The 13971-nt window shown below is 47.3% G+C and overlaps 1 protein-coding gene across 2 annotated transcripts in view; it reads right to left on the reverse strand.

Annotated features, from left to right (window-relative positions):
• CCDC69 (coiled-coil domain containing 69) overlaps nt 1-13971 on the reverse strand; it is a 43128-nt gene that overhangs the window by 21834 nt on the left and 7323 nt on the right. Inside the window, exon 2 of one of the 2 annotated variants that reach the window (XM_015141196.3) lies at nt 3436-3508. In XM_015141196.3, the coding sequence (XP_014996682.1) occupies nt 3436-3508 (73 nt within the window). 2 annotated transcript variants of the gene reach the window in all.

The following is a 13971-nucleotide window of genomic DNA, read 5'->3' on the forward strand; positions in this document are numbered from 1 at the left end:
GAATTCTGATTTCCAATTTTTCTTGAAGAATCCAAAGAAGAACTGGCAATGTATGCCTTCATGTCAACCATGGGCTGGACCCAGAAGCAGCTGCCTCCTCTTTGGCTGGCCAAGATGTGGCTCTGCAGTTGGCTACAGTCTTCACCTCCTGCTATTATTAAAAATGTATACAAAGGGCCATGTGTCATTTGCTTTACCTGCTGGGGCCCATGAGCATCTGAGCGTGTGGCCCCTCACCTTTATCATCTCCTCAGCTGGTAGTAGAGGGTGCTACTTGAGAGCAGGAAGCAAACACAACCAGGAAGTCTAGTCCCTGCTTAAGGAAACTCCAAAACAGGCTCCGCCAATGCCACACCACCGAGTCTATCAGATGCTAGGTAGGACCTAAGGCAGTGGTCATCCTCTCTGTGCCTCAGTTACCTAATACATGGGATCAGGATAATTATGGCACCTACCACATGAGTGAGGCTGAGATGATTAAATCAGGAAACAATGGCAATAAAAATAACAAAATCAGGGTAGGAGGACTGAGAACTTACCATGCCTGCAACATGGCCAGCACTGTTCCAAGTACCTCAGAGGGATGACTGACTCACCTGCTCCTCACAGCTACCCAATAGTCGTGAGTAATGTTATTACCCCCAACCTACAGACGAGGAAGCTGAGGCTCAGAGGAGTCATGCTACTTGTTCAAGGTCACCCAGTTCAAAATTAAGGAAGCAGGGATATGAACCTACACAATCTGTTTCCACAGCAAATACTCCTAACTACCACCTTATCCTGCTTGCTTGTGCACAAAACGAAATGTAGGCCAGCCACGGTGGCTCACACTTGTAATCCCAGCACTTTGGAAGGCCGAGGTGAGTGGATCACTTGAGCCCAGGAGTTCAAGACCAGCCTGGACAGCATAGTGAAACCCTGTCTCTACTAAAAATACAAAAAAATCCCAGCTACTCGGAAGGCCGAGGCAGGAGAATCACTTGAACCCGGGAGGCAGAGGTTGCAGTGAGCCAAGATGGCACCACTGCACTCCAGCCTGGGCCACAGAGACTCCGTTTCAAAAAACAAAAATACTTGGTGCAGGCGGGTTGCAGTGGCTCACGCCTGTAATCCTAGCACTTTGGGAAGCCAATGAGTCTGCATTGCTTGAGCCTAGGAGTTTGAGACCGGCCTGGGCAACATGGTGGTTGCCCAGGCACTTTGGAAGTACTCAATAAATGTTCCTTATTATTCAGGAAATGTTCTCTAAATATTTATCAGTGCTCACGACAAGCATTAGAGCCTAATACTAGTGTTGTTGGCATTATTATTAATGTTAGGATTATTATTAGAAAATTCCATAAGCAAGGTCTGGCAATGGATATGGAAGAAATGTGAGGATGAGGACGACCCCAATGCTGGTCAATCCTGTCAGGACAGGAGGAGTGAGCTGGTGCCACTGAGTCCCAGAGGCCATGAGCAGATAGACAGAGGTCAGGTGATGGCAACAGTTAAGATCAGAAAGCCCTGAATTCTCACAATTCATTTGGCTCAAATTTTGGTCCACAAGATTAGTACCAGATTGACCCCAACTGAAGAGAAGCTTATTAGAAATCAATCAATCTATCTATCTATCTATCTATCTATCTATCTATCTATCTATCTATCTATCTTTCTTTGCCTTGTGCAGTGGCTCACACCTGTAATCCCAGCACTTTGGGAAGCCGAGGTGAGTGAATCACTTGAGGTCAGGAGTTCGAGACTAGCCTGGCCATGGTGAAGCCCCATCTCTACCAAAAATACAAAAAATTTAACTGGGCGTGGTGGCAGGTGCCTGTAATCCCAGCTACTTGGGAGGCTGAGGAAGGAGAATTGCTTGAACCTGGGAGTTGGAGGTTGCAGTGAGCTGAGATCCTGCCACTGCACTCCAGCCTAGTAACAAGAGCGAAACTCTGTCTCAAAAATATAAAAATAAAGATTAAAAATGAATATATGTATAGCATATATATATATTTTATTAAAAATGCAGCTTCTTCAGCCCCACTGAGATTTTTATTTATTTGGTCTGTGGTAGGTCCCTAGAATCTGCATCTTTGAAGTTCTCCAGGTAATTTTTCTTTTTTTGAGACAGGGTCTTGCTCTGTTGTCCAGGTTGGAGTGCAGTGGTGCAATCACAGCTCACTGCAGTCTCAACCTCCCTGGCTCAGATGATCCTCCCACCTCAGTTTCTCAAGTAGCTGGGACTACAGGCACGCCACCATGCCCAGCTAATTTTTTGTGTGTGTATTTTTGGTAGAGACAGGGTTTCACCATGTTGCCCAGGCTGGTCTTGAACTCTTGGGCTCAAGCATTCCATCTCAAAGTGCTGGGATTTTAGGCAAGAGCCACTGCACCTGGCCTGGATAATTCTTATATACAATCAGATTGGATTTTGTGGTTCAATTACTTACGCGGTACTTGAACTTCACCTACAATATTCCCAAAAGCCTCTAGGCTGTAACTAAACACCTTCAGAGATAGGGAGCTCCTCCTATTACCAGGTAGCTCTGACGGTTTTAAATCAGCAACCACACAAAACATTCTTTGAGAATGAGCTGAATTCTGCCTGCATGTTGCTGCTACCCTGAGGCCTTAATACTGACCTCTGTATCACACTAAACAAGGCTCATCTTTCTTCTCCATTAGGGCACTTCAGACACGTGGAGAAAACTGTTGTTTTATGGCAACATATATGTTTTTCTGGATGTAGTAATTTTTATTTTCACACCACGCAAATTTCAAAGAAAAGAAAACAAAACAAAATAAATACTATTTCATTGTATTTAGCTGTATTCATTTGAAAAAGAAAATTACATATTTAAATTAGAAGGTTCCCAGACAATCCATTACAAATTAAAATTGATTTTTAACTTATTTTATACATATATTTTTTTCTTTTTCAACTTTTGTTTAGATTTAGGGGTACGCATGCAGATTCATTACCTGGGTATATTGGGTGATGCTGAGTTTTGGGATACAAATGATCCTGTCACCCAGGTACTAAGAATAGTACCCAACAGTTTTTCAACCCTTGTTCCCATCCCTCCCTCCCTATGGCCACATCTTCTTTCCAGATGAACATTCTCTGTTCCTTTAACTGTTCCTTATAGGACATGTTTTCCAGATTCTTCACCAGTCTGATCTTGCTCCATTGCACTCCCTCCAATTTTTTTCTAGATCCCTTTAAAAATGTACTTTCTAGAAACATATATAGCACTCTAGGTGTGGTATCAACAGCCCAGAATAGGGAAGCACAGGTCAGGACTATTACCTCCCTGATTTTAGACACAATACTCCTATTAAGGTAACCTATCTAAGATCTCATGAGATATTTCAGTAGCTATATCATCTGTGTTGATTATAAGGTAGGAAACCTCATAGATGGCGGTTGGGGCCTTTGTGGGGCTGGCTACTCACCTGTGTCCCCATTGAGGGGACCTAATTCCTGGGGCTCTGGTCTGGGTGGCTGGTCTGGTTCTGGTTCTTGGCGCTTCTGGAAGAAATGAGATAACAGTGAGGTGTGGGTAGAGGGTGGGAGGTCAATGCGAGGATGGGCTGCTACAATGCGATTCTTCCAAAGGCAAGGCAGGACCTTCAGTTACACTAGACCCTGCCCCATGCCCTGTGCATTAGGGCTGCCTTGCAGCCCCAGGCAGCAGACCCTCTACCAGGGGAGGGGCCCTAGAACAGGACTTCTCATCCCTGTCAGGGAAACCCAAGGGGGAGTTTGACACTGCTTGACCTGTTCCTAGATCCTTGCAGTCTGGCTCCTGTTGCCATCCCTGGGGGCCTCCCAGACCACCTCTTTCTTCTCCCAGGATCTGACCAGACCTGCTATTATTCTCACTCCAGCTATGCACTTGAGGTGCCCTAAAAACCTCCCGACCCCCAATTCAGAGATGAGTTTTGTTTGGAGAAAACTCACACCATTTTTCTTCTGCTCTCACACCACAATAAGCATCCACATGCAAGACTTCCGTGTGTGTGGGAGGGGCTCTCACCACCGCCAAACAAACAATCAGCTCTGCAGCGGACATCAGTTCTGACACTACCTACCCAGAGACAGTGTCACAAGTCTGGGCCTCCAGAGCTTTTGACAGATGGGCTTCAAGTTGAGGTTTCCTTGACCTCCTCTTTGGGTTTGATTAATTTGCTGGAGTGGCTCACAGAACTTGGGAAGACACTTACAGTGACTGGTTTATTATAAAGGATAGTACAAAGGATGCAGATGATGAGATGCATAGGACAAGGTATGGGAGAAAGGGCGGGAGCTTCCATGCCCTCCTTGGGGGCCACCATCCAGGAACCTCCACGTGTTCAGCTATGCGGAAGCTCTCCAAACCCAATCCTCTTGCGTTTTTCATGGAGGCTTCATTACCTAGGCATGATTGATTGAACCATTGGCCACTGGTGATCAACTTGACATTCTAGTCCCTCTCCCCTCCCCAGAGGTTGTCTGGTGGGGCTGAAAGTCCCAAACCTCTAAGAGGAATAACTAATACAAAAGGGCTTTCTGCATCACAAAGCAGTGTCAGTGGCTCCCAGATTTCATAAATGAGTAATTTTAAAAAAAATTTAATTAATTAATTAATTAATTTTGAGACTGAGTCTTGCTCTGTCGCCCAGGCTGGAGTGCAGATGTGCAATCTCAGCTCACTGCAACCTCCATCTCCTGGGTTCAAGTGATTCTCCTGCCTCAGCCTCCCAAGTAGCTGGGACTACAGGCACCTGCCACCTTGCCTGGCTAATTTCTTGTATTTTTAGTAGAGATGGGGTTTTACTGTGTTAGCCAGGATGGTCTCGATCTCCTGACCTTTTGATCTGCCCACCTCAGCCTCCCAAAGTGCTGGGATTACAGCCGTGAACCACCGCGCCCAACCTTTTTTTTTTTGTTTTTGAGAGAGTCTTGCTCTGTTGCCCAGTTGGAGTGCAATTGCATGATTTCGGCTCACTGAAACCTCCGCCTCCTGGGTTCAAGTGATCCTCAGCCTCCAGAGTGACTGAGACTACAGGCATGTGCCACCACACCTGGCTAAGTTTTGTATTTTTAGTAGAGACGGGGTTTCGCCATGTTGGCCAGGCTGGTCTTGAAATCCTGGCCTCAACTGGTCTGCCCACCTAAGCATCCCAAAGTGCTGGGATTATAGGCATGAGCCACTGTGCCTGGCCAAATGAGTAATATTTTTTAATGGGAGAGTTGATATGGGCTGATAAACGAGGATGCTGAAAAAACCTATTTGTAGATTATTATTATTTTTAGACAGAGTCTCACTCTGTCGCCCAGGCTGGAGTGCTGTGGCTTGATCTCAGCTCACTGCAAGCTCCACCTCCCGGGTTTACACCATTCTCCGGTCTCAGCCTCTTGAGTAGCTGGGACTACAGGCACCTGCTACCACGCCCAGCTAATTTTTTTGTATTTTTAGTACAGACGGGGTTTCACCATGTTAGCCAGGATGGTCTCGATCTCCTGACCTCGTGATCCGCCTGCCTCGGCCTCCCAAAGTGCTGGGATTACGGGTGTGAGCCACTGCACCTGGCCTAACTTTGTATTTGTAGATTATTTGTAGATTATTACCATTTTAGATTTTTACCATCTAAAATCTATTTTTTTTAGATTTGTAGATTATTTGTAGATTATTACCATCATTTTATAAAATAAAGGACATTTTAATCTTCCAAAATATAGTAAGGAAAAGCTTAAGAACAGTCTTCCAGGAAAGGAGAACTGACATGCTTACTGAACATTACACACTCGCTCACACCATCATTTTCTCATTTCATGCGGGAGAGGTAAAAAGTTGGTTGAAGTCTGGCGGTGGTCACTGGACCAGGATTTGGGTAAAAAAAATGTAAGCCCTTTTGTATGCTTTTCAAGATGCTCTCACAAAGAAGAGAAAGAAAGAGAGAGGGACGAAGGAAGGGAAAGGACAGAAAGGAAGGAAAAAAGGAAGGAAGGAAGATGTTCTAGACTCAATTTTAAGAAACACTTTCGAAAAACAAGTCAGGCCTGGGCGCAGTGGCTCATGACTGTAATCTTGGCACTCTGGGAGGCCGAGGTGGGCAGATCATTTGCAGTCAGTAGTTCGAGATCAACCTGACCAACAAGGCAAAAACTCCTCTCTAATAAAAATACAAAAATCAGGCGGGTGTGGTGGCGCACACTTGTAATCCAAACTACTTGGGAGTCTGAGGCATGAGAATTGCTTGAACCCAGGAGGTGGAGGTTGCAGTGAGCCGAGATCTCGCACTCCAGCCTGGGCAATAGAGTGAGACTCTGTCTCAAAAAACAAACAAAAACACAAGTCAAACTATGAAGATGCTATGAAAATGTTCGACAAAAATTATTTTAAATGTCCTAAACTGAAGAACCACTGAAATACTTCTAGAAAGCATGCTTCTCACTGGGGTGGGTATCAAGGGAAGTCTTCTAGAATAGTCTGCTTCTCCCCCATGGTGCTGGGCACAGAGCCTGGCATATGTAAGCCCCTGGAAGACTGAGTGAGGCATGGGGCCTCCCCCAGGTCCTCGTGCCCCAAATCTGTGAGTAACTGGGCGGACCTGACAATTTAGCTCCCCCACCACCCTGGTGAAAACTCAATCCTCCCTTTCAGGGGAGAGGAGGAAGCCTGGTCCAGGCACGACTCAGAGAAGCTGTCAATGCCAGAATCTGGGGAAGTGATAGCAGCCAGCCTCCCCACCCTGGGCTGGGGGAAGGAGGGAGATAAACACAAATGGTTGTCTCTTCCTTGATGCCACCACTGATTAGCTGAACTCAGACAATGTTTTTATGGGAGCCAGAAGGCCTAGATTCTAGTTCCAGCTCTGTTACAAACTTGGGCAAATCCCTTCACGCTCTGTCTTCTGCTTCCTCCTCTGTGAGGTGGGGATGAGGATCCCATGGTGTTCAAACTCTAAGCTCTCATCTCAGCTCCTCTCAACAGCACTGTGAGGCAAAGGTCACTGCAGGCGAGGAAACTGAGGCTCAAGCAGGTTTAAGACACTGTCACACTGTGCCTTAATGTTCAAATCAGCATTAGAACTAGGTGTCAGAATATTAGAGACTGCAGAGCAGAGTGGTTAAGAACTCTAGAATTCTAGAATCACATAGGTCTGGGTTCAAATACTAAATCCAACACCGTGTGACTGTTTGACCTCTCCATGCCTCGGATTTCTCATGAGGCTCTTTTAGGATGAGATGAAATAACGCAATTGCAGTGTCTGGCACATATTAAGAGCTCAAATATTGCATAAGACGATTGCCACGTTTCAGAGACATGGCAAGAACAAAGATCCCACATGATCTGCTTTGGCAGACCTCTTGGGCGGCCCCTGGGTCTCAGGTTTTATCATCTGAAATAAGGTCATAAACTCATGAAATGCTGCCTTCTTTCAGATAACCACCACCAGAGAATGGTGGAGAACTCTTCTCCACAAACAGCTTTCAGACCACAGGCAGCACGTGGCCTTGTACTTGAGTCCCCAGCTCTTGACAAAACAAGATAACTCCTTCAGAATGGCAGTCAAGGCTATCACCATCTGTCCCCAGTCTACCTCCACTCCAATTTCTTTTTTTTTTTTCTGGCTTTTTTTTTTTTTTTTTTTAGATGGAGTCTTGCTCTGTTGCCCAGGCTGGAGTGCAGTGGTGTCATCAGGGCTCACTGCAACCCCCGCCTCCCAAGCTCAAGCAATTCTCCTGCCTTAGCCTCCCAAGTAGCTGGGACTACAGGCATGTGCTACCACACCTGGCTAATTTTTGTATTGTTGGTAGAGACGGAATTTTGCCATGCTACTCAGGATGGTCTCGAACTCCAAGGCTCAAGTGATTTGTCTGCCTCAGCCTTCCAAAGTACTGGGATTACAGGCGTGAGCCATGACACCCAGCCCCAATTTCTTAATACTTAAATATTTATAAACATCTTCTTCCAGTTACACCAGTAGTAGGCATTTGTTGTAGAAAATACAGAAAATACATGAATATACAGAAAGAAAATCTCACGACCCAGAGAGAACCCCATAACCTGGTGGCATATATTGTTCATCTACATACACATATTCAATGATATTACATATACTGCCTCATATCTTACTTTTTCAAATACATTATGAGAATTTACTACACAGCATTAACTATTCTGCAAATGTGTTAATTGTAATGATGAGCAGAACATCCCTATGGATGAATTTAGTCATTCACTGTTGAGTGTTTAAATTGTTTCCACTTTTTAATTTGCAGATTATGCTTTAATAAACATATTAATTTAGGCCAGGTGCGGTGGTGGCTCACGCCTATAATCCGAGCACTTTGGGAGGCAGAGGTGGGTGGATCATTTGAGATCTGGAGTTCAAGACTAGCCTGGCCAACCTGCTGAAACCCCGTCTCTACTAAAAATACAAAAATTAACCAGGTGGTAATGGCATGCACCGGTAATCCCAGCTACTTGGGAAGCTAAGGCAGGAGAATCGTTTGAACCCAGGAGGCAGAGGTTGCAGTAAGCCAAGATCGCACCACTGCACTCCAGTCTGGGCGACAGAGTGAGACCCTGTCTCAAAAAATAAAAAATTTAAATTTAAATTAAAAAATAAACATATTGTTTTATAAAATTTTATATACATCTAATATCACATGTCTAATATTGGAAGTTTCGACCAATTAACTCACCTTCAAATGGCACACAAGAAGACCAGTTTCAGCAGGGTGTGGTAGCTCACACCTGTAATCCCAGCACTTTAGGAGGCTGAGGCGGGAGGATCACTTGAAGCCAGGAGTTCGAGACCAGCCTGGCCAACGTGGCAAAACCCCATCTCTACTAAAAATACAAAATTAGCCAGGTGTAGTGGCGCATGCCTGTAATCCCAGCTACTTGAGAGGCTGAGGCATGAGAATTGTTTGAACCTGGGAGGTGGAGATTACAGTGAACCGAGATTGGGCCACTGCACTCCAGCCTGTGCAACAGAGCAAGACTCTGTCTCAAGAAGAAGAAGAAGAAGAAAGCCCAGTTTCACTGCAACCTTGCCAACGTGGAATATTATCACTTTTTAAAAAAACGTTGGCAAATTTGCTAGGTCAAAACCAAACCAAAATAACCTAGTGCTACCTATTACATGCCTGCCCCCAACACAGACATCTGTGTGTTCGAGACATCCTGCACTGCTCAAGACCATCCTACTGTGACACATGGTCAGGTCTACCTCGGGCCCCCGGGCTCAGTGCACTCACCATTTCTCTGCTTCTCTCCTGGCCTGCCCCGGGGCGGAGTTAGTTCCTGTCTCCTCCATGTTCCAGGCACCCCTGAGAGTATCCACATCTGGCTGGCTATCTGTCTCTCCTGTTAGCCCAGGGGGCTCCTTGAGGACAGGATTTTGAAATCTATATTGGACTTGCCCCAGTATGTTATGATGCCCGGAACAGTATTTCTTAGGCATGTGGTCTATGGACCTCCTGTACTAGAATCACCTGGAAAGCCCGCTTAACACAAATGTCCAGGCTGCATTCTAGACCTACAGTATGTGTGCTGGGAATTTACATCTTTTTGTTCGTTCGTTTGTTTGAGATGGAGTCTGGCTCTGTTGCCCAGGCTGGAGTGCAGTGGCACGATCTTAGCTCAGTTGCAACCTCTGCCTCCGGGGCTCAAGCAATTCTTCTGCCTCAGCCTCCAGAGTAGCTGAGATTACAGGCGCATGCCACCACATCAGGCTAATTTTTGTATTTTTAGTAGAGATGGGGTTTCACCATGTTGGCCAGGCAGGTCTCAAACTCCTGACTTCAACTGATCCACCCACTTCAGCCTTCCAAAGTGCTGAGATTACAGGCATGAGCCACCGCACCTGGCCAGAATCTCCATCTTTGGCATTCTAGCCAGGTGATCCTAATGCCCACAGAAGCCTGAGGACACGTGACCCTGAGCTGGGTAGGTCTCAACAAGCAATTACTGAGTGGAAAATCCCCAGGTTGCGGCCCTGACCACTTCCTCCTCAGAGGTCATGGAGCAAAGGGCACCTGCAGTGTGTGTGCGTGGGTGGTGGTTGTGGGGGGAGTTAGGAGGGGGACATAAGAATTTTCCCTTCCAAAAGAGGGGTGGGGAGCATAGGGCTGGGGTGGGGTATCCGGACTATACTCTGCAAGAGGGATGACAGCTTCCTGAGTCAATGGAAACTTGGGAGCAAGAAAGCTGCAGCGGAGGCTGCCGGCAGTACAGGATGCAGGGAGAACCCAGGCCTGGGGTTGAGGCCAGGAGACGCAATTCCAGCTTTACTGTGTGAGTTTAGGTAAGTCATGTTCCTTCTCAGTTGCCCCATCTGTGAAGGGTCAGGGCTGGAACAGATGCTCTCTTCAGTCCTCCTGAGCTCCAGGGCAGCCCTTCTCCTAAGAAGTCTGGAAATAGAGCCCCTATACCCAGGTGACACTCACAACTCTGGGGCCCAGATCCTTGCTGTCAAGCAGACCAGAGCCCTGCCGTAGATTCAACCTGAAGCAAACCTGAGATAGTAGGACACAGCTGTCAAAGCAGACACAGTCAAGGTAGAATGAGAAGACAGGGGTCCAGAGCCGTGGAGAGTCACACGAGCTGAGATTGGGACTCGTGAGATGCTCTAGAGTATGCTCTCCTTTTAGAGGGTAAACTGATACATTGGAAGATGTCCCAAAGAAACCGACAGGATGTAGGAGGTGACTCAAAACCAAATTATTGGAGGGGCTGTTAACAGAACAAGGGTTGGTCAGCCTTGAGAACAGGCAGGAAGACCTGACTACTGTCTTCAAATCTCAGCAGGACTGTCACGGGTAGAAACTGCTGGTGTGTCATCTACAGCCTTGGAGGACAGAATTGTGGTTAGGCACGAGGAGGTTCCAGAAGTTTCAGTTCAGTATGAAGAAAAATTTCAGAACCATCACAAACAGGTAGGCTGCCTCACTAGAGGATGGGGCATGGTGGCGGAAGTGAGCACTCCATCACAAGAAGCAGGCAAGAAGAGGTTGGAGAGTCCAACTTCATGCTGGAGATTGGACTAAGTGATCTTTGAGAACCCTGAACTCTAACACTCTGTAATTCTAAAAAGCATCACTGATGTTCGGCAGGTGAAGGCCTCTGGTAAGCATAAAGAATTTATCTACTACAGGTGGTATGTAAAGACCACCAGCATTAATGGCACCTCAGGGAGCTCTGTTGAATGCTATTCAGGGAGCAGTATTTTGGGGTAAATGGCTGTAGTCACATACTCAAGCCTTTGGAATAGACTCCTAAACTTCCTTCAAATCCTGAGCCTCGTCAGGCAAGAGTGAATTAGGCAGAAGCAACTTGGATAGAAGCCGCCCAGCTATTCCCTACCTTGGGAATCCTAGTAGGATAGAAGGCAAGAGTAGCCCCAAGGGAGGTTCAGCCTGTCCTGCAGACACTTGAGCTAGCCCTCTTTGGGAACCATCACTCCATTCTGTTTGTCAGCCTTCAAGGCTTGTGTATTTCGGATTAAGTGCTTTGTGTCCTCATTGTTCCTGCTTAACTTAGAGAATTTAGTAATTAAAGAAGACCCGTTCACCCAGCTCCCCCTTGTCCCATACATCACAGGCCTGGCTTCCTCTGGCGTGTAGTTCTATCACACCTATCCTGGCTGAGGAAGGTTTACTTGGACCCAGAGCAGGATTGGAAGGGCCCCAGGGGGCAGCTGACTGCAATCCCCACCTCCTTTTACCAGATGGAAAAGCTGAGGCCCAGCGGAGAGTGGGCAGATGCCTTGTCGGAAGCTGCAAAGCAGGGAAGCAGAGCCCTGGGGAGAATCCAGACTCACAGCTGAGGCTGGAGTCCTTTCCAGCCCCCTGATGCCAGGGCCAGCTTTATCTGAGTAGCTAAGCCTGTAGGAGAGAGGTGATTCTGAGTCTTAAGGGGCTCTGGTCACACCCTCCTCAGTATCAGAGCTGCCTTTCCGGTATCTGACCCAGTACCACTAGTTTTGGGATCTAAGTAACCACAGTCAGAGCCCATTGGCCAAGGGTAGAGGCAGGAAGGAGGTGGGGGTGGAGGCCCAAGGGGCCCCACTCCAGGGCCTTCAGGGAGGAAGGGCGGGGCCTAAATGTTCAGGGCTGTTGAGAAATGTTAGTGTTCACACGCGAATTACAGAAGCTCTCAGAAGGAAGAACACCATAAATACAGGCCTCAGCCTCCCCATCTCTAAGATGGGCAGAGATATTCTGCCAAAGTAATGCCTGAATTTGATTTCATTGAAAATCAAACACTGGCAGGGACATTAAAGATTTAATTCATCCCCTTCATATCATACAGTGTGTGGTCAACATTTCCTCACTGGCTGGAGGACAGTCCAATGTGACTGTACAACCAACTTAAGGTTAGAAGTGCCAGGCTGCACTACTCAGCTGCACCAGGGACACAGTCTACGCTCTGAACGCCCGCAGGACCCGCAGAGCACACAAGTCAGGGGCGGATGTGGTCTCCACTGCTGCTGTCTGACCGATTGATGCGGTGTCTCAGGGGAGGAAAGGACCACTTCCTTCTTAAACACCCCTGCACCTGCTGAGCCAGACCACAGCAGACAAGCGTCAGAAAGGCCTTGAGTGCAAGGCCTCACTTCGCAGACAGTGACACTGAGGCCTAGAGAAAGCCTTTCTAATACACCTCTCATTTATTTTCTTCCTCCCTAGAGCTCCCATTTTCTTGTTCCGTATCAGCTTCCCAGAGTGTCTGCTAGTTCTGGTTGCCTCAGAGGGCCTGGAGCTGGCAAAAACACTAGACATTATTTCTAGCATTTGGGTCAGCCTGGCAGGCAGGACCCTGAAGGAGCTGGACAGAAAATGGTGTCAGTAGCTGGATGGGGGTGGGGGAAGAGACAGGCTAAGGGCCCAGATACCTGTCTCCCAGTCCGATGGCAAATTGGGAGTCCAGAGCCAAGGTCCTAGCTTGCCATCTGCTTGCTGTGCGACCTCAGGTGGGCACCCTTCCTTTTCTGTGCTTCTGTTCCCTTCCCTGCATGGCATGGAATTGTGCAATGGGATATGTAAGAGCCCTTCTGGTTTTGACATGCTGTGGATGGGGAAGAAGGGGCACAGTGAGGCCATCTCGCTATCTCATCTTCTGTCGATCCTGTCCTGCTTGTTTGCTCTGGGCAGGGCAGGGGCAGTTTGACACACTCAGCTGTTAGCTCTGGTCATGGAGGGGGCTTCTCTGGAGAGCAGGAAAGGAGGGGCCCTTGCTCAGGAGGCCTGGGTAAGAACCTGGAGCCCTCAGCCCTCCACACCATCCCCTGTTCTTCGGCAGCCAGTGTAAGGGTGGTTGCAAAAGAGAGGGCAGGATTGCCTGAAAGCAGAGAATGACAGAGCTCAGCCACCTCCCAAGTTGCATGCAGCATGCTCCCAATTCTACAGTGGCACTGTCAGCAGAAGTAAGTACCCATTAGTGAGGACGAAGAGGATGCACAGGATGCTCAGGGCAGGACTGTTTGCAGTAGGGAAACGCTGTAAACTGGGGACTGGCTGGATACACTCAGGGACATAATACTCTGTCATTTCATTCATATGTTTGAGAGAGTGAAGTAGACCTTTACATACAAACACAGAAAGGCATTTGGTAGAATACCAATATCCAAATTAAACTATTTCTTTTCTGTCACCCAGGCTGGAGTGCAGTGGCGTATTCTTGGCTCACTGCAACCTCCACCTCCCAGGTTCAAGCAATTCTCCTGCCTCAGCCTCCCCAGTAACTGGGACTATAGGCACGTGCCACCATGCCCAGCTAATTTTTGTATTTTCAGTAGAGACAGGGTATTACCATGTTGACCAGGCTGGTCTTGAACTCCTGACCTCAGGTGATCTGCCCGCCTCAGCCTCCCCAAGTGCAGGGATTATAGGTGTGAGCCACCACACCTGGTCAATTCTTAGGATTTTTAAAGCAATAATGCATTCAAGAATTACTTGTATACAAAGAAATTAACAACAACAAGAAAAAGATA

This window comes from Macaca mulatta, chromosome 6, assembly GCF_049350105.2.
Source record: "Macaca mulatta isolate MMU2019108-1 chromosome 6, T2T-MMU8v2.0, whole genome shotgun sequence".
NCBI classification, from domain to species: Eukaryota; Metazoa; Chordata; class Mammalia; order Primates; family Cercopithecidae; genus Macaca; species Macaca mulatta.